Here is a 20,603-nt window from a genome sequence, read left to right as displayed (position 1 = left end):
AATTAAATACTAACCACATGCAAAAGTTTAATGTGCAATCCAAGAGATGTTTCCAAAAGAGAGACAGCATCATGCCAAATTATGCATTATGTGGTCTGTATCTGCCCATGAGTGTTTATTATGATTTAGAATATTGAATAGTCCTTAACAATATATAATTATTCTGTACACCACTGATTAGGATTAAACTTCACACCAAAACACATTAGTTTTTTCACAGGCAGAAAACAACCTCCAGTTCTTTAAAAATTATCTCAGTATCTAGATGCATATTCCCTCTGAAAAACCTTAAAGAGCTAAAAAGTTCTGTGCCCTTAAAAACTTACATGCCAATGTCATAAAGAACAGAGGATTAGAATTATCTTAATAGTATTAATAATTATAACAGAAGAACAAAAAGTTAAAAGTCCTTTAAATGCATTGTGAATAAATGAAATGTGGATTTTCATGGCACATTTAATTAAAAAAAGTCCACAATTCTCTTCCTTGAACCAAAATGGATCCCAAGACACTTGACAACCTTGAGTCAGGGAATCATATACGAAACAAAATATGAAGACTTAGTGACCTAAAGTGTGCATTTGAATGTTTTTCAAGAGAGAAGTTTGATTAGCCATCATTGTCCTTTCATGAGTCTTATTCCATGTACAGATTTGTTACGGCTGGTTATTGTTGATGATCACAGTAATGCTGCTACCAGCAAAGAATAGAATTCTGAAATGTAAGGTCATGGTTGTTCTCTGTACAGATTAAAATGAAAAGCAAATAAAGAGTTTATATGACTTTCTGGAAAGAATAAAAATACTGCTTTGAAACCCTACAAAAATAGTTAAAATGCTCAAGCTGCTCTAGATGCTAGGAAGTGCTATGCTTCTATGGACAAAGCTCCAAATAGAAGAATTTTTTATTTGTCTGAACCTGGTAGGGGTCACGATTCCTACATCAAAATACTGCCATATAAATACAAGTATTTCTGTTGATTAATGTGGTGAAAGGAATAAATTGTTTCACATTTTGTATTTTCTGACTATAAGAGAGTTGAAGGAAATTCCTGTAATACTATCACAACTGCAAATTTCAACCCAATTAATTGCTATTCTGATTAAAACTTTTTATAAATATACCCATTTTAAGAAATATTAGTCAGACTACTTACGTTTCACTGCAAATATGAAAGAAAGAAAAGTCCCCCAGGAAGTGCTGCTTCTTTTTGTACAAAAGGAATAAACTCTGTCAGTGAGCTACTTCTGTCAGATAGCACTTCTCTTGGTATAAAGGCTATTGTTTAATTCATTTAAACTTCCTCATTAAAAACCTTTGAACTGATGGGATAGGCATAATAGTGACCTAAGTAATTTAAGTTTTTTTAGGGTATTTTTTGTTTCATTGCGAGACACTGGAACAAATTTCCTTGTTTCTGCTATTTTAGTTGAAAATTTACAGAGCATTTTCTTACCAGTTTGCTGGTCTTGGCTGGGGTAGAGTTATATTTCTTCAGAGCTAGGGTAGGGGTGTGTTTTGGATTTGTGCTGAAAACAGTGTTGATAACACAGGGATGTTTTTGCTATTGCTGAGCAAGGCTTACTCAGGATGGAGACCTTTTCTGCCTCTCACCCCACACCACCCACAAGAAATAGGGAGGCTCAGACAGCTGACTCCAGCTGACCAAAGGGATATTCCAGATCATATTGTGTTTCACCATCAGCATAAAAATCTAAGGGAAGAAGGAAGAATGCTGGGACATGGGGAGTGATGGTGTCTGTCTTTCCAAATCACTGCTGCATGTAAGGGAGGCCTGCATCCCTGGAGATGGCTGAACACCTGCTTCGTGTGAAATTCCTTGAAAAGAGCTTTTGCTTCACCTATTAAGCTGTCTTTACCGCAAACTATGAGTTTGCTCTTCACTTTTAGTCTTCTGATTTTCTTCCCCATCCTACCATGGGTGAGGGATGAGCAAACAGCTGTGTGAGGCTGAGTTGCTGGCTGGGGTTAAGCCACAACACCAGCTTTGCCAGTCTTAAACATCCATACTGCATATTGCATCCAAACTACATACTTTTTGTGTAAAGGTGCTTACATGCTTGTAAAATTATGTGAAATTATATCAGAATCCAAAATTATCCAATACTATGGATGAGTTCTAAATTAACTTTTTTCCTTTGCTCAAGGAAAAAAATGAAAGATAATTATGAAATTAATCACAGGTACTAGGGAATAGACTAGTATGGCTTGCTCCTTTCAATATCACTTTAATTTTTTGCTATTTCAATATTAAGTAAATATTCTGCTTAACATTTGTTCTTGAAAAGAACAGATTTTGGTAAGAGGTCATTATGGCTTTCTTGACAATGCAAGGTATTAATTTACATGGTTACATTAGAAATTTAAGTGGTGTCCAGTAGAAATATTATGAACTACTCAGAAAAAAAGGTAAAAAAGTAAAGTGAAATCAGCAAGATATTTCACTCATGAGTAATATTTTCAAAAAAGGAAAAATATACAGCAAATCTTATTTTTATACATACTAAATTAGGTATTCATGAATAAATCCTAAGAGAACAGGAATAAGAAGAGCAGCATGTTTGCAGTTTCTATGTTAGAAAATATTTCGGACTATTTACTAAATATACTTTATTACAATGTTTAAGAATTATACTCTGAAAATAAGAACAAATTTATAAACCTGTAAATGTTGAGGCTAAAACTCTGAATAGTCATCATAAAAATACATCAGAAATTATGGATCAATTAAAAAATTGGGACAGTTTTATACACAAAAAATCCCTTAATTTTTTATAACATAAGGTAAAATACCAAGACTTGTATAATTGCGAATTTATCATAAATATATTTATCACTCAAAACTATATCTTGAAAGTAAAATGCACTGCAGTCATAAAATTATTTTCTGCCAATTTTTGCACTCTGAGGTATTATCAAGAGTGTCATTTATTATACAGGTCCTGATTTGCTAGTAGATTTTATATAAAGAAAATGAGAACACTTAAACATTCCCTCAGTCTCCCCTTTAGATTTTAAACAATGATAAAACTATAAAAGTTGTTAATTTTTTTTGGGACTTCTAAACATAGAGAGCACAAGATCTCAAACTGATCCTGTATATAGCTGAAGTTTCAACTTTCTAAATCCCATTTTATCCATATGAACCTTTGCAATATTACTAGAAGACCTTTTTGTTTTGCTAAGAATTGAATGCATTGAGCTAAATCCAACATAACCATCTGCTTTACTCACTTGACTTGTAATCAGGAGCTTTATATTGATTTTTTTTTTAAAAAAGCTTATTTCTAATTTATTATTTGTGGTTTTGCTAGCTTTTAAAACAGTCATTTCAATATTTTGTCTTAGAATTAAAATAATGAAAAATATCTGCAATTAATAAAACCACAAATTTAGCACATCCCATTTTGTTTTCTACCATCTTGTTCAGCTCATTGAACATTCTGGATCTGTTTTAAATTCTTTTTTTTCTTACTCATGTTTAATTAATGATTTCAGTAAAGTTTTTTTAGCTCAGAGATTTCCAGGCATTTTTCTGTAGTAAGACAAATATTCAGTATATGAAATTCAATATTTGTGTTGCTTATGGACTAAATTATTCATGACGTGTTAGTCAAGCCAGCTGCTCAACCAACTCAAGAAGAAAGACTATATTAAATCCCTCAGATTTCTGTATTCTCAAAGGTTATTTTCTCCTCAGCAATAAGATGCAGCAGACTTAAGGATCTTTAAGAAACTCTAGACCAGTTCTTCCTTGAAACATATGGCTAATCATTTCTGTTATAAATAATCTACATTAGGATTTACTGCTTAAACACCACAGACATTCATTAGTCAGTCTGCAAGTCTGTGATCTCTGTATGCATGCAGGTGATAATATACTGCAAAGAGATCAGTCACCTAGCAGTAACAGTGATTAGTCTCAGACTGCAATTTTGGAAAAAAAATCTAATTGTGTTGTCTCTCTTAAATCTGAATTCTGACATATACTAAGCTTGCATTTTTGATGACCATAGTCACCGGCAGGGGAAATTTCTTCAGTGTATAATTGATTTGTAATTCCTTTTCCCCAACACACTAAACATTATTCCAAATTCAGAAGAAATTTTAAACTGGCTTTCTACCCTTCAGTTATAACTAAGTCCTCCCCCACATCAGGGTACAAAACACAAACCAAAAAAAAATTAATATAGCATAGTTGAAGTTTGTTTTATCATTTATCACTTATCATTACACTACCCTTAAGAATGCATTAAAGAATCTATCAACCTTGTACACACACATTCCCTGACTCTGTACATTTGATACAAAAATAAAGAAACTAACTTTTCCCCCCTCTTCCTCTCAAATAAACTAAGTAATGTGGAATACTCATTGGTAGGATCTGTGGCAAGTAATTAAACTGTGGGATTGAAATCACTTTCACATCCAAAGCCTATGATTTAACACACCCATTTATTATAATCTTCAGTATTATTTTCTATAAGTAAACCCATGTTATCTTTTAAGACACTGTTAAAATTTTAACTTAATTTGTAAATATGCCCACATTTTTTGGCACAAATACTGACTTTAGTTGAACTCCTTGTACAACTAGGTCTGTCTTTGAAACTGATCCTAATTTGACCAACTGACTTATCAACCAGTTGTATTATTGGTAACATTGTTCAGTTTAGGAAAAGATAAATTGTTTTAAATCCTTCCACCCCAGCTTCTGCCTCCAGTGACATTTTTTCACAACAATTTTATGAATCTATGTATTTTACAGAGATGCTGAAATAAGGAGGGAAAAATCTAAGACCCAAGCTTACTACACAATTCTACCAATTCACAAATCTACATTTTACTTCATCATGATAGGCTCACTCTCCAGAAAATGAAGAAAAGTATCTTTATTTCAAAATATACATTGCTTCTTAAAGCAAATATTAAGTTTGTAGATAAAGTTAGGTAAGATTAATGTTTTGTAGAGTACCTTGTATTTTTTCTTTTCCACTCCTTGAGGGAAAAATTAAGTTCATGATTCTGAGAGCTATGCATATTTTGCCACAGTATTAGAGTACTACATAAGAAATAAAGTGTCAAATTGCATTCAAAAGGTCAAATTTCATTCAAAAGGAAGTGAAACAAAAACTTAATAAAACCCCAATCGCATTAAAAAAAAGAGAAAATATAAAAAATACCCCAACAAAAAGGTTGGCCTTTGAGAAAATGTTGGCTGGTCTCCTTTTGTTTGAAGACAGATGTCTTTATTTGAAGTTCTTCTGAATCAAATTCTTTATTTTTTTTCTTCTGAAAGTGATAAATAGGAGATTAGGTAAAAGCACGACAGATGCTAACAAATGGAATACAAACATTATTCAGTCAATAACAACTAACAGCCCATATTTGAAAATTACTGGCTTTTTATTTTTTTACTGTAGTTACCTGTTAGCTGAAGTTAGTCGTAGTCTACCAAAATTGATGTAATTTTCATAAAAATCTTATATGAAAATAAGTACAAAGAAATGGAAAGAAACATTTTTTTTCCATAATGTTCTCCTGATTCAAATATGACCTTCAGTCTTAGACACAGGCAAAAAAGATGGATAAGAAAACATCACAGAAGGGGAACTGTATTTAAGCACCTTTTCCAGATAGTACAATTCATATTTAAATGTTGAAAATGTTGAATATAAAGAATTCTCTTAAGACATACACAATTTCTGAAATGTTGATGGCTCAAGTAAAATTAGAAAAGAAAATGTCTTATTTTGTGCTTTTCTATTATGCTGGATCAGTCTAAGAGACAAGGAAGAATGCAGAAAACAGCACTACACTATAAAAAATAGGGACTTAACATTATAGAGGGTAAGGCCAACCCATTTCTTAGCCCTTCCTTTTTCCTTCCTTCTCTTACTTAGGAGTGATAGATTTCAATGACATCAGCAGCAACAATGGGTTTTGTTTTTAAAACTACCGGTTGTTAACAATTGCTGAAAGCAGCAACTGATCTTTGGCCTAACTACATTCAGTAAGTTATGTTTGCATGACCTCTGGAGGCGTGATTTTTGGAATATCAACAACTAGCAGTAAAACTTGTCTCAATTCACAAGCCTTTCATAGTACTTCCTCTCCTCTGTCCAGTTGTGGAGGGGAGGGTAGCGTGGCATCCAGCCAGGGGCAACCCCAAACAATATGATTGTCAATCTGACAGTCAGTAAGACAGAAAGATATTAACCTACTAAAAAATGACTACAGATAATATGCCCTTGTAAAAACATAAGCAATGGGCAAAACATGTCTTCTCAAAATTGAAGACATAATTTTATGTGAGTGTAACTGTATTACAAACGTAACTCGTTAAAGTATGGTGCTATTTCAAAGGTGAAGGAAAGACATCCTCTCATTTATATGACCAGAGTTTCTAATTGATTTGACAGTTAATATAATCTATTTATCCATAAAGATGTGTTTTCACATGGACAGTCTATACATTCTAGTGGGAACATGTATGAAACAAACATTCTCCTAAGTGTTTCACATAAAATGCAGAGAATAAGCAACACCAGTACAGAATTTTATAAAAATATTGTTTTAAATATTTCTCAACACAGAATAATTTAAGTGGGGCAAGGCTTGTATTTTATGACCATGTGAAGTGATGTAGTCAGTGAAAATCCAGTTTTCCATTAAATAAATTTACCCCAAAATAGTTAGTAGTAAACCGTATGCTCAGAGTATCATGAGAAACTGAATAAAAAGTCAGGTGAGTTGCCTGTGTGTTGGATAAAGAAACAGTATTATAGAAGTATGTTGTCACACTGTTCTATTTGAACAGCACCTTGTGATAGCTTCAAAGCATTTACTGAAACTTTACTGATATTTATTGGCATTGTCTAAACTTTACTGATAATGAAATGTATTTGGAAATGAACGTCAGATGTAACTGTGTTGAGCAGTTATCATTTTCACTGTTTACAAATTTTCACATGTCCTTTATCTACACAAAAAAAAAATATTGATAGGACTTTTGGACAATTTTAGAACTTTCTAAAAGGAAAAAAAAATCTTTTGGACTGTATCTTTCACAGTGCATTGAAACATCATATCTTTGTACAGGTAAAGTATCAGCTGACAAGCTACATCCACCATCAGAGAAGCTGCTATAAAAAAGTGTAGAAGTTAGCTCTACTGTATGATCTATATAAGAAAAGAAAAAAAAAAAACCAGCTTATCTTCTTTCTGCTGACAATACCCAACTATAGTTGTCATTATACAGGCAACTGAAATTTCAAACCTGGATTTTTATTACATTGATAAGTTAAGAGAGGAATATGGAGATTGTCCTAGAAGTTTGCCAGAAATTCATTTTTTTGGGATTGGGAAGTCATTAATTCTTAAGGTCATTAATTTATCTTTGTTTACTTGAAATTAACATAAATATTTCTTTAAAAATATTGTCAAATTTCTTCATATTCCCAAATTTGGATTATTCTGATAGGGGCTGGCATTTAAAATCAAGTGGTGCTTAAGCCACTTGCACAAAACCAAGAATTTAGCACCATTTGAGATGCCACAGGGTGTCTAAGAATCCACACAGAGCCAGTAAATCTACTACTGGATTTGTGTTGTTTGAAACTGAATGTTTCAAGAAAAATTGCTAGGAGCCAGGCAGAATGATAATCCATGGAACTTCTCAAATCAGCACACAGGTTTGTTCCCATGAGTTGGGAAGTGCACCAGATCTTCATTGCCTCTAACAAGAGGTTAGGAATCTAGCTGATGTGGAGAAGCCTGCACACGTAGGCGAATAAGAAACTGAATCATACCTTCAGCCTTTTCAGATTCAAGTTATAATCTCCTGGTATGCAATTATTTAGAAACAATTGAAAGAATTCACACAATGTTGCAGAGGCTGTCAGAGTTTACACACACCCTTAGGATTTACCCCAGAGCAGTAGGTAGGAACCAAGCTTAAAAGCCTAGAACTCTACTCGTGTGAGTTCTTATAAGCTGCACTTGTTTAGTGACACTGGAGACAGAGAGCTGAGAAAGCTTCTCATTTCATATTATCAATCACACTGCTCTCAAAGACAAATTCAAAGATTGACTGACATAGAGGGATACCCTCCATTTTTGCTAAGCATTTTTGCTACTACTTCAGTAGTTTCCTCTAATTCAATATATGTTGAAAAGGTCAGAACTTAATGAACCTATTTGACAACTGCCTGGTTAATTGGGGTTTTTAGTAGTACAAAGAAATACTTCTTTGCCAAATGCCAGCTGAGTTATGGGGGGAATTTACAAGTTTACATGATCATGTCAGTTATCTAAGCTAAGATAAAGGGTTTAAAGGGTTTCTACTCAATTATTACAAGCAAATTCATATAAATTTTTAAGATCATGTACGGTCAGTTGTAATGTGTGAATTCTAAGGGAATTTAAAGGCTCAGTGCTTCTTACAGTTTACCTACAGCATCTCTGTATAAATAAGAAACGAACTCATGTGGATCTGTTCACTTTCTCTCCAGTGGTTTACATGGTATTTAAGTACTTAATTTTATAAGGAGTGCATTGTTTCTGCTCCTGGGCAAGAAATCTCATTTAGATGCCTATAACAGATTCACTGGATCTGAGTCACAGCGTATTTAATACTCAAAGACTATGCATTATCCTACTGATGTGATTTGCAAGCCTCTGAAAGTGTTATTATTAAATGTGTTACAGAGGAGAAGACAATAATATCTCTGCTTTATGCTATTTTTTAACTTTCCTAGTTAAACCAGTGACCTACTGTTATAGGCAGATGCAAATAACAGCCTTTATAAACCCAGCACACCGGTGGAACACGAGTTATCTTCAACTTAAGCATTTCTAGAAGGAAATATCCGTGCTCTCTTCATCAGCACATCATTTCTTAAAAGTGCTACCCATCCTCATCTTTACTGTCACACTAGGTAGTTAGTATCATGTTAACTTCTCTTGCTTCTAAATTCCTTCACCAGCCCAGGCATCATTAGCAACTTCTCACACTCTCAAAAAACACCATAAAAAGAATGTTTTACCCAACAGAAGCAGCACATATCCCTGGCTCATGCTGTAGTGTCAACATTAACAGATACATTACACTGTGTACTGACAAACAGCAGAAATCAGCTTTTCATCTTAGTAAATGTGATTACATCATTAGTAATCAAAATAGGCAGAGGCTCAATAATGCTGCTGCATTGCATTGAATGTTTCACAGTACAGCTTGAGTCAGGGAATAGAAGATAGAAACATAGAGTAAACTGTTGTGTTTTGGGACAGGTGGAGAGAAAGATAAGGAGAATTCAGTGATAGATATAATCTCTTCTATGCCATTTGCCTTCATGGCAAGAAGTTAAAGTTTCCGCTTCAGCTGCAGACAAGGGTAGACTTTTGTCTAAACACAATTAGTGAGGATTTAGATGAACTGCTTTGCTCCCTGAGAGGAGGGAATGACAGTCACTATATCACGTCATCAGGAAACTAGGTGAGAACACCTTCAACTGCTCTAATCATACTTCAATGGATATATCTTTCCACAGGTTTTCACTTCTAAGAAAAGGGTTCCTAACTACATTCTACTATAAAAGAATTAAATAAATTCATTCTTGTTTGTTTGATTCATATTTGTATGTCCATGCATATGTGTATGTGTAATGTATATTCATGCACTAACAGATGCTGCGGGCCACCCAGCCAGAAAGCAGCTTGGCAGAAGAGGAGCCAGCATTATGTCCTTGCCTCAAAGAAGGTAGGTGATATCTGGAGCTGCATTAGACAAAGCATTTTCAGTAAATTAAGGAGAGTAATTCTTCCCCTAGTCTCAGTGCTGGTGAGGTCAAACCAGGAGATCTGTGTCCAATTCTAGTCTCCTCAGTACAAGAGAGACATGAACATGCTGTAGAGAATACGGTGAAGGCTCACAAAGATGATGAAGGGGCTGGAGCACCTCTCATATGAGGGAAGGCTGAGAGCTGGGTCAGCTCATCCCAGCAAAGAGAAGCCTTTGGGTAATCTTACTAATGTTCATAAATACCTGAACAGAAGGTCCATAAAGGAGAGATCCAGGCTCTTTTCAGTGGAGCCCAGAGGACCAGAGTCAATAGGCACAAACCGAAACACAGGACATTTCCTCTGAACATTAGGAAACACTCCTACACTGTTAGAGCGACTAAGCACTGGCAGAATCCTTGCAATTACTTAAAATTCGATGACAGTGTAGACACAGTCCTGTGCAAATGGCTCCAGGTTATTTCTGCTTGAGCAGTAGTGCTGGACCAGAGTTTATTCAGAGGTCCCTTCCAACCTCAGGCATTCTGTCATTTTGACTCTGTGATTATGTATATGTTTATCAAATTATGTGAAAAAAAGACATACACAGACACACACACACACACACTTGTATATAATCTGTAGTGTTTCTGTATTGTTTTACATGTACTAATTTTGTTGGGGGTTTTTAATATGAAAAAGGTTTTATTTAAAATGCATTCAAAAATTAAAAATTGAGGACAACAGTGGCACCATTTAGCCACAAAAGTAGCTTCTTGCACTTTTTGAACAACTGACAAAAAGTCTTGTTCAATACAGTTTTTCACTTGTTTCTTAACTTGTTTGTTAACTTACTCTCTGTAAAGAATGCTATCAAAAGTCACAGGGAAAATATTTGCTAAACTTGTAAATTAACAATTTAAATAAATAATCTAAAATACCTCATTAACAAGGTTTAAGGATGCCACCAAATTTTTACTCTCCCTAAATCCCTTAAGAGCAAAAATGATCACAAATTATGTTTTCTGTATGGATCAACATAAAATATCCAAAACACCTATTGAAAGGTATTCTTATTATATTATCTATTATATAATATTGCCTGTTATTTATATTATTACCTATTAAAACGTGAAATAAGTTTTCACATTGGCCAAGCCATCAGTCTTCCTTTTTTGACTTGAATGAAGAAATATGAACCATTTTAGTTTAGAAGATGGTTCCAGGCAAATCAAAGAACAAAAAAGTTTCTATGGCAACATTGCAGGTTCTATTATTTAATTTTCAGCTTCATGATAGTTTCCTTTCAACATGTTAATACTGGCTTGCCTTCTCCTAAATTTATCTACTGGATTATGAATTACATTGTTTGATATTGTACTTCTTAAGTCTGACTACACTGCCAATATAATTACTGCACCTTGAGAGTGAAATGAGGTATCATGGAAACTGAGACTATAAATTCAAACCTTCATTTTAAGTAGATCTCAGTACAGTCTTTCCAGTCTGTTAATAATTCCTGTAGTCTTTGACTTCATCTTTTTTAAGTGAATTTAAAAGTAAGGGATGAAAATAATTCTGGGGTTTTTTTCAAAGATCCAGTGATTAGCTGCTAATTTTGACCTGGCTTCTTTCCAGAGAGCTCTTCAGTTAATTTTCAGTGCAATGAAAATTACAGAGGGTTTTATTTGATATATATTTAAGAATAAACCATAGCAGGTGCAGTGGGAGAGCACACCTGACACCCCAGGCTCCAGCTGGTGTTGAACCAGATAAGGACAGAGGCAAATCCTTTGAGGAAAAGTACTGCTTCTTTGTCCTCATTCAAGTGACTCAGCTGTGGTAACTCCCCTTCAGAGAAGTACTGGGGCATTCACACTTAGCCTGAAGGTATTAATCTTTGCTGATGCCTTAAGGGATTCAAATTCATTGATGTAATAGGCAGCTGTATCTTAGTAGGTGTCAAAGACTCCCAAAGTGTCCCATGATCCACATTACATCATCCAGCTGAGATTCCCCACTCCAAGGGAGGTACCTGGGATTTCCTACCTGAGCGAATATAAACCAAATAGTTTTTGTGTCCTGAGGATTTCACTGGGACTTCCACCATCACCTGGTGATCCAGTCTGAAATTTCCACTTCAGCCAAGGTGGTGACCATCACTTCAACAGATATCAAAATTGCCCCAAATAAATCTCATCTTGATGCCTACAGGTGGTGAGGTCTTTCTACTCTTTTCCTTTCCTTCTCTTTCTTATACATTTTCTTAAGTGATATTTTGATGCTTTTATATTGTAACTAGTTATATACCTGTTTTTCTGTGCAACCAAATTGTTCTACAATAAAGCCTACATATGTATGTTTAAAAACACCACTCATTCAGTATTGCTTCACTCCAATCTGCCCCAAGGGATCTATTAACAGGATGGGTTATTCTCACCTACTATTTCATCAAGTGCAAAGCACAGCACAGGAAGAAAGCTGCCATGAAGAAACTTCACTCCAGCCAGGCCCAGTACACTAACTGAAAGGAGAATGATTGATTGTATGTAATTATGGAAAAAAAAAATTGCTTCTTAATTCTCTGGGGAAAAAAAAAAAAAAAAAAGGAGGCTGAAGCCTGAATCACAGATTCTTAGAAGCATTCATAGGAGTGGAGATCCAAATGACTGCCAGTGGTCAACTTGGTCAACTCACTCAAATCAGGGCTTCTGCCAGCTTCTGGATTTAGTGATCCGGTCTAGCTAGCTTCAATGAGGAAGGTCACTTAACCATTGAAAAAAGTGCTGCATTTGTTCACTGCATTCCAAGTGATTCCTCCCCAAGCCAATCTCCAACCTGAACTGTCCAGGCTACAAGTCAGAGTGTTTGTCTCTACTTGTATTTCATGGTGCACTCAAGAATGTAGTTCCACGATCTTACCTTCAGGTCTTAAGTTAGGTCATCACTTAGTCTTCTTTTTACTAGACTGAACAAACCCACTTCTGCTTCTCCTTTCCCAGACATACCCATGGACCTTCTCCAGTTTGTTCCTATGCCTTTCAAATCATGGAGTACAAAATTGGAAACAATAGTGTAGGTGCAGCCTTAGCAGCACCAGGTATTATGGCAATAATAACTTATTAATAAATAATATTGCCTGGTGACAGAATTTTTTTGTGTTGTAGAACAATACAGAGTTTTCTGAATTCATACTGTTGACTTATTTTTTGCCTGGTATCTGTCATAAACCCCACGCAGTTTTTTGTTTTGTTGGTTTTTTTTTTTGTTTGTTTGCTTTAGGAGGAGTTTGGTTGATTTTTTGTTTGTTTGTTAGTTTGTTTCTTCTGTTTAGATTTTGTTGTTTTTTCTGAGGATATTTATTATTCTGCCTGCTTTTTCTTAGCATGTTATGAAATCTGCAGTTACTCCTCTTCAGTTTCACAACACTGCCATTCCAGTGAATGTGTTGGCCCAATCCTCAAGTTTATTGAGATCAATCTGGGTAAAAGGATATCACTCTCTTTTTCTGATTCTGAACAGGCTTGTTTTTAAACACAGAGTATTCAGAAGTTTCATGTTATAAACTGATGAGAGTTTTCACAAGAACACAATAACGATGACATTCTTGTTATTATGATGATTATGATTACATAATTTTAAAAATACCTGAGGTGGAAGGAGTGGTAATCTGATATAAGCAAGCAGCATACTTAGGTCATTGCATCGCCTCTGCATATCATATTTCACCCACATCATTAAGGCATGGAAAATGGTCTCTTCATCAGGAACATTCACATCATCACTGGCAAGAAGCTTATGGAGTTCTTCGGCTGGTAGAAGTAAAAATTCTTGATTTCTTATAACTTCCATTATATTCTCCTGAGAAGAAAAAAGTATTTCAGATTCAGTAATACTGCAAGAAAATAAAAATAACGGTCAAAGCTAATAAGCCATATGATTAGTCAATATCTGCCATACCCAGATATGGGTATATGCTGCCATATCCTTTCAGCTCATGAGAAAAATAAAACATAAATGATTAGAGTTCAACAGCTTTGGTTGCAATTCATACATATTCTGAAAACAATATAAGGATTATATGGTAATATTATAATTAAAAATTGTCAGAATTAGTAAAGGCTATTGTTTGAAATTTTTATAAACTCAGTTGTAGCTGAGCACATTAAATATATTCTAAGTCTTTACATGCACATATTACATTTTCCTGGCTATTTTCAATGTCTTTCTTTCATTGTTTCTTAAATAACTTGTCAGTCATATAGAGTTATAGTATGAATATCTAATTCCTGACTACACATATGACAAGGCTGAGGGGAAGATCAACACCATGAACTAAGGATTATTTTTTGACCTTGTCCAAACACATTTTTAATATCCAGTTATCAGGCAAATAGTTTACAGCAATTAAGATCTCATAGTATTGAAAACTATTATAGTGTTGTGGTTTAGGAACAGTACTCCCCAGTTCAGTGCCCACACTGAGACTCGCCAAACACTCTCTTGCTTCCCTGCTTTTCCTCTCACCCTTCCACACTGTGGTGGGCTGGAGAGGAAAACTGGAGGCACAAAAGGTAAACTGGTCACTGGTTGAGAGTGGAACAATTTACAGGAAACAGCAATGAGGTGAAGAAACAAAGAGTAACAGCAACAATACTAATGACAGAGGGTACAAGAAAGGAAACCATTTACGCAGAACCACAGCCCCCACTCCCCCATCCCCAACAGACAGTATCAGATGGATCCCTCTGCCACATTTACTTGACCAGAAAGAAGCCCTTCCCTTTGGAAGAGACCTTTTCCCCCTGCTCCCAGCAGACATAAGGTTTTACAAACTAACCTCTACATCCTAGTTATGCCCCACTCCTGGCTAATGCAAAAAAATAAACCTTATCCTGAACAGAACCAGGACAAACAAAAATATGAGTAACTCAAAAAACCCTAAAAATCCCCCTACAAACTGCATAAAACATATAAACAAAAAAAAAACCAAAACAAAACAAAAAACACAAAAAAAAACTACAAAAAAACTCACCAAACAAACGAAAAAAAAAAAATCAAAAAAAGTGTTGCATTTAATTATCTGAATCCTAAGGATTGAATTCAGCACTCCAAGAACTACCTACTCTACATCAACAGGACACAGTAGAATCATAATTCTATAGATATTTTTTTTCCCAAACATTTCTTTTAGGGTGCTTTATGTCAGTGGAGAAACTGTAAATGTCTTTTCATATTCTCAATCCATAAGACAATTATAAGAAGAAAGTGAAGTACTTGAAGACTGGAGGCACAAGAAAAAGGAACTAAATTTTTATATAAACTGAAAATGTAAAAAGCAATATTGGGAACAGTAGGTTGCAACATCTAATGGATGAAAAATAATAATGAATTTTGTTATGCTGTTTTGGATAAAATTCTTAAGATGAGAAGTGGGGAAAGAATTACAAAACATCAGTCAAGGACTTAAATGTAAGAACACCAAACCTGAGGTAAGTGGATAATTGCACTGCTATACCCACTAAATTAAGTTTTTAGCATATGAAAATCCAATTGGTGCTGCCTATAATTGCTCATTTGTGTCTGGACCAGGGGAAAGACTGGTCATCGAAACTGAAATAGAAGTAACGCAGTATTGCTAAGACATTATAACAAATACAAGAAAATAATGTGCAAGACTTACAACATCAGAATTATACTCTGGCTCTACTATGTAACATGCTGTCCTTCCCTGAATTATTCAATAGAAGGAAACACTTATTTTAATTCTCCAGCTTCACACTTTTTGAAATTTACTGCTTAAACATATTTATTAAAAATTAAATGCATATTATTTTATATAAAGAAGCAGAGATGAATGTTGCAGATGTAGATATGACAAAATCTTGACACAGAAGATCCTTGAAATGTGTAATATAATTACAGAAAAAATACATAAGTGCAGATAGAATAAATTAGACAAAATTGGAAATTATGCTTATTATTATAAATGTGAATGCTTTGATATGTAAAACTCAACTTTCAATGAGTTACTTTATAACTCTAAATAGATAGGATGCAGACACAACAAAAAATCAAAGATGTATATGTGGTCATGGACTATATTAGCCATGCTGCTAAGTTACCTTAACATTATTGGTAATTGATTCAAAACATGACTGAGTTCTTTTTAAAATTACTACTTTAAATGTCAATAGCTTCCTAAAAATGTAGCTTTTTCTGGAATGAGGTATTAAACCATTACCTACTGATAAAGTTTAAATTTTGTGTCTAGAACATTTTAGAATAGCTTGGAAAAGTAGATGAACTAGCTTGTAGGCAGGCACTTAACCACAAGCTGGCTTAATTAATTTTAATTAAAAAGTCATAAAACTCACAAAATTTCATTGCACTTCTCAATAAAATTATTTATAAGACAAAGTTTAATTAAGCTTGGTTCAACTGACATTAAATCCCATTATGAAAAAATATATAACTTTACCTCTTAATAGGAACCAACATCGAACTTTGCAACAGCATATTAGTCCAAAGACCTAATATTATAGAGAACCACTGTGATGGTGGAACACATTTCATGAACTCACAGAGCTTAATTTATTAAGAATAACATTCCAAGCAGGAGCTTTAACTTCAGAACAACAATTTTAGATTTGATTAAGGGTTTTTATTGGTCATCTTTAATTGTTTTTTATCTGCATACATTGTTAAAGAGAACTTATTCCAGCTTCTGTACTGATTGTAGAATCAAACAAAATTTTCAGACAAAACATATAAGCTCAAATCTCTTTTTCTAAACATCTGGACTTACATCAATTTCATGTTACTCAGGCATGAGTATTGCAGAAAGTAACAAATATATATTGTGTTTTATTTATATGCCATATATTTATATTATAAATATACCCCATATATTTGTATATTTAAAATATAAATGTCATATATATAATTTTGATTTATATATAAAATTCAGGTTTTTGATCTTCAGAGGTAAAAACTCTCTCCTTCAACTTATTAGAATTTCCTGAACTGCCTAATGAATGTTAAATCTTCCTAGATAATATTTTAATTCCTTGAGGTTCATTTCATTTGAAGCAGCATAGCATATTTCGATGGCTAGCTGGTTTACTGCAACAGAAATAATTTCTCATATGGTAATTGTGGAAAAATACTCACCTCTTTTTTATTTTTTTATTTTTTAAAATTTTTTGTTTTTTTATTTTTTTATTTTTTTAATGTGACTAACCTTCATTTTTGCCATTTAAGGAACAGGATAAAACAGATGTCTGTGACATTTTTTCAGTATACATTAAATAAATTTTAAATTCTCCTGAGATTAAGGTGCAAGGTAAGAATTGAGGTACACAGTTATAGAACCACAGAACAATTACGGCTGGAAAAGACTTAAGATCATCCACTTCAACCATTAACATAAGACTGACATCTTTGCCACTAAACCATGTCCCAAGTACCACATCTGGATGTTTTTTGAATACTTTCAGGGATGGTGATTCCACACTTTGACCACCCTTTCAGTGAAGAATTTTTTCCTAATATCCAATGGCATTTTCCCTCAGCCCAGGTGGAGGCCATTTCCTATCATCTTTTTCTAGTGAAGTGCTTTCAGGAATGCCTAGGCCCTCATGGACAGATAAACATTTACTATGAGAACAAGGGTACTGAAGCATGCAGAAGATTATGTGACAGAGTTGTATGAGTCTCCAGGACCTGTAATTTTTGACTCTAATACTTTAAGAGGCTTTGTAGATTGGTCTTCACTGTCTTGTAAGTCTCATAAGATGCACTGGGCCTGTTCTGCATGCATCATTCATGTAGCTTTTCCATGTTTTAATTAAGTGGAGTAGTAGATTTTTGCTTTCAATTCAGAAAAATTAATTTAAAAAAAAATCAGAAATGCAGTAAAAAGTATGAAAGTATCAAAACCTGCTTGGATGAAGCTGTGTCACTTGATTGCTCTTCCACTTTCACAAAATGACCATGCAGTAACCATTGCTGTGGGGTTATAGCATTTCAATGGAACAGCTGTTTCACTTTTAAACCTTTTTAGCAGTACACAAGGTCAGCATTAAATAAGCATGAAGTATTAGAACAGTAGAGCCATGTAAACAAAACATATCTATATTTAAAGGTAGATAAGCAATCACCCAAATATCTTATAGATTGTGCATCATAGGAACATAAGGCTCTAATAAAATTAAATTATTACCAAATGGAATTTAATACCATATATCTTTATAACAATGTCACATATACAATTGAATTAGATTATTTTTTTAAATCATAACTTATTATTCCACATGGAATCAAATTATCTTGCAAAAGCTAGTTTTCATTGATGTTTATGTCATTGATTTCACTAATCAGCATGTATCAGTTATAATGAAGAATCTGAAAAATATTACATAATTTCATATGTTGACAAAGAATGTCGTATTCTGAGAGTGCTATTCAGAACCTGCTACATCAGAGTTACCAAGGAAGTAAAATGCTTAGCAGGATTTTTGGTTTTGGATGTAAGGGTCTTATTTAAAATGTTTTTTATTTTATTGATTTGGATGCTGTGAGGTTAGCAATTAAAAAATTAAAACCACAAAAACTAATGCCAAAAACCAGATATTCATATACTAGGCTTTCACTTAGTACGTTACTAATGTCCATAATATTTTAGGCTTATACTACTTTTAGTTTAGAACTAAAGTTTTCATGAGAACATTTAAATAAATGAATAAATCGTGCATCTGAATTTCATATTAAATCATATTGGTAGTATACTTTCTGAAATGATAAGACATAAAATAAAATTTAAGTTTTGGTCAATTCCCAAGCTATTTCAGTCTGGAATTATTGCTGCTGTGTTACATTGAGTTCACACCTTTTGCTTTTATGCCCCATTTTCCGTATCAGCTGTGTATCATGTAAGACTACACCCCCTTTACAATGCTGTGTAACTTCTCCCCTAAGGAGAATGAACTTTTCAGCCTATGGTGAACTCCCATTAGACAAAGACCCAGTACTTATTAATATGCTTATGGTCTGGTTCTCTAGGCGAATCCCAGATTCCATCTGGAAACCTGAACCTGGTATCCTGAATCTCTAACCAAATCTCAGACTTTGTCTGAGAGTGAGCTCCATCTGACCTATGTAATCCAAAGAGCTATGTTTCTTACAGCACCAGATGCCAGCCTGGTATCATCATTCAAAAAGGGGTATTAGGACTGGGGTGTTCAAAGGACAGAGGAAAGAGATCCTATGTATCTGTGTATGCTCCTCTGAACTTCATCAGTGGGAAAAGAGACATAAGCAAGTGCTGCATTTTGGGGAGAGCAGACAGCAGGATAAGGATAGAAGAGACTATGACTATGGGTACCAATTCATACAGCATATTGAAATCTTAGTATTAGTCTTCTAGATGACTAAGTTAGACTTTCACAATCTAATTTTTTTTTTTTTTACTTGCATATTTTGTATTAAGTAAAAAAATAATGGAGTTTTAGGATAGGAGGCTGCAGAATTAGCCATATTATAGTTTAATTCCTTGTCAATATGATGTGGCATTCTGGGATTTCACACTCTAAGTGTAGCTCACAACAAGTTGCTTATGGACATTTGCTGATACGTCAGTGTATAATGATAAACTGTCCACAATTTTCAAGTTATGTGAGAATGATTAATATTTTTTTCCTGTATTGGTGAAGGATCTTGTCTCACATACCGCATCTATTCTTTTTCACATCTAAGAAGATTGAAGAAACATAAACCTGTACATGAAACAGGCACAATTTGCTAGACGGATGAGGACATATACACATATTTCTCCCCCTGCCTTAAAAAAATCTTCCAACGCTGTTCTGGAAGGTCCTGAATCCTACAAACCCTGGAGTTTCTTGGCATTAGGCTTCAATGTATGCATGACATTTTCTTCTTGATATCTAGGAAAGCCAAAACTCTAGCAGCCTGTAAACCAATTTTAGCATTAAAAATTACTCCATCTTCCTTTCTTTCTTTTTTTCTTTCTTTCCCTTTTTTGGGGGTCTTTATTAATGCTTGTTTACCTTTTCAAAATAAAGTTAGTAGAATGAGGGAGCACATCTTGGGGACCTAAACAGTATTGATAGCAAAAGGCAGATCCATCAGGTTGATGCATGGCACTGAGGTTGGTGCAAGCAGAAAAATCTGAGGGTTGTAGCTCCCAGATGAAGGGATGATCTACTCAACACTTTGTCTATTGACATCTGATCATCTACTGACATCTTTGTCCCAGTCGCAGGGATTTGACATCATTGATATAAGTGAAACCTGGTGGGATGAGTGCTGTGACTGGAATGCCCTGTTGGATGGCTCCAGGCTCTCCAGGAGTGAAAGGCAGGGCAGAAGAGGCAGAGGGGTGGCACTGTATGTAATAGAAGGGTTAGAAGGTATGGAGCTCACAGCTGGCAATGGCACAGTTGAAAGCCTTTAGGTGAGATCCAAGGGGCAAACAGATAATTCAGATGCCACCATGGGAGTCTAGTACAGACCTCCTAGCCAGGATGATGATGCTGATGGATTATCCTTTGAGGACTTAAGGAACTTTTCCAAGTCAACTGCCCTAGACTTCAGCTTGCCAGAATTAACTGGGAGCATGACACAGCTGGTATAACCAGGCAAGAAAGTTCCCACGGGCCTGGATGAGAACTTTACAGAAAAAGTCCTAAGGGAGCTGACTTGAAAAGATGTCATCTTTGACATCAGACTGATGACCTGTTTCTAGTGGGACTCCACATGGCTCCATCTTAGGCCTTGTG

At 34.5% G+C, this 20,603-nt stretch overlaps 1 protein-coding gene across 1 annotated transcript in view; it reads right to left on the bottom strand.

The window, feature by feature from the left end:
- Positions 1 to 20,603, bottom strand: part of KLHL1 (kelch like family member 1) — a 180,368-nt gene that overhangs the window by 54,533 nt on the left and 105,232 nt on the right. The window contains exon 5 of the mRNA XM_058829544.1: positions 13,450 to 13,662. Coding sequence (XP_058685527.1) covers positions 13,450 to 13,662 — 213 coding nt within the window. The remainder of the gene's footprint in view (positions 1 to 13,449; positions 13,663 to 20,603) is intronic.

Source organism: Poecile atricapillus, chromosome 1 (assembly GCF_030490865.1).
Source record: "Poecile atricapillus isolate bPoeAtr1 chromosome 1, bPoeAtr1.hap1, whole genome shotgun sequence".
In the NCBI taxonomy this organism is placed as follows: Eukaryota; Metazoa; Chordata; class Aves; order Passeriformes; family Paridae; genus Poecile; species Poecile atricapillus.
Note: the sequence above shows the minus strand (reverse complement) of the source record. Positions and strands in the feature narration are given on the sequence as shown.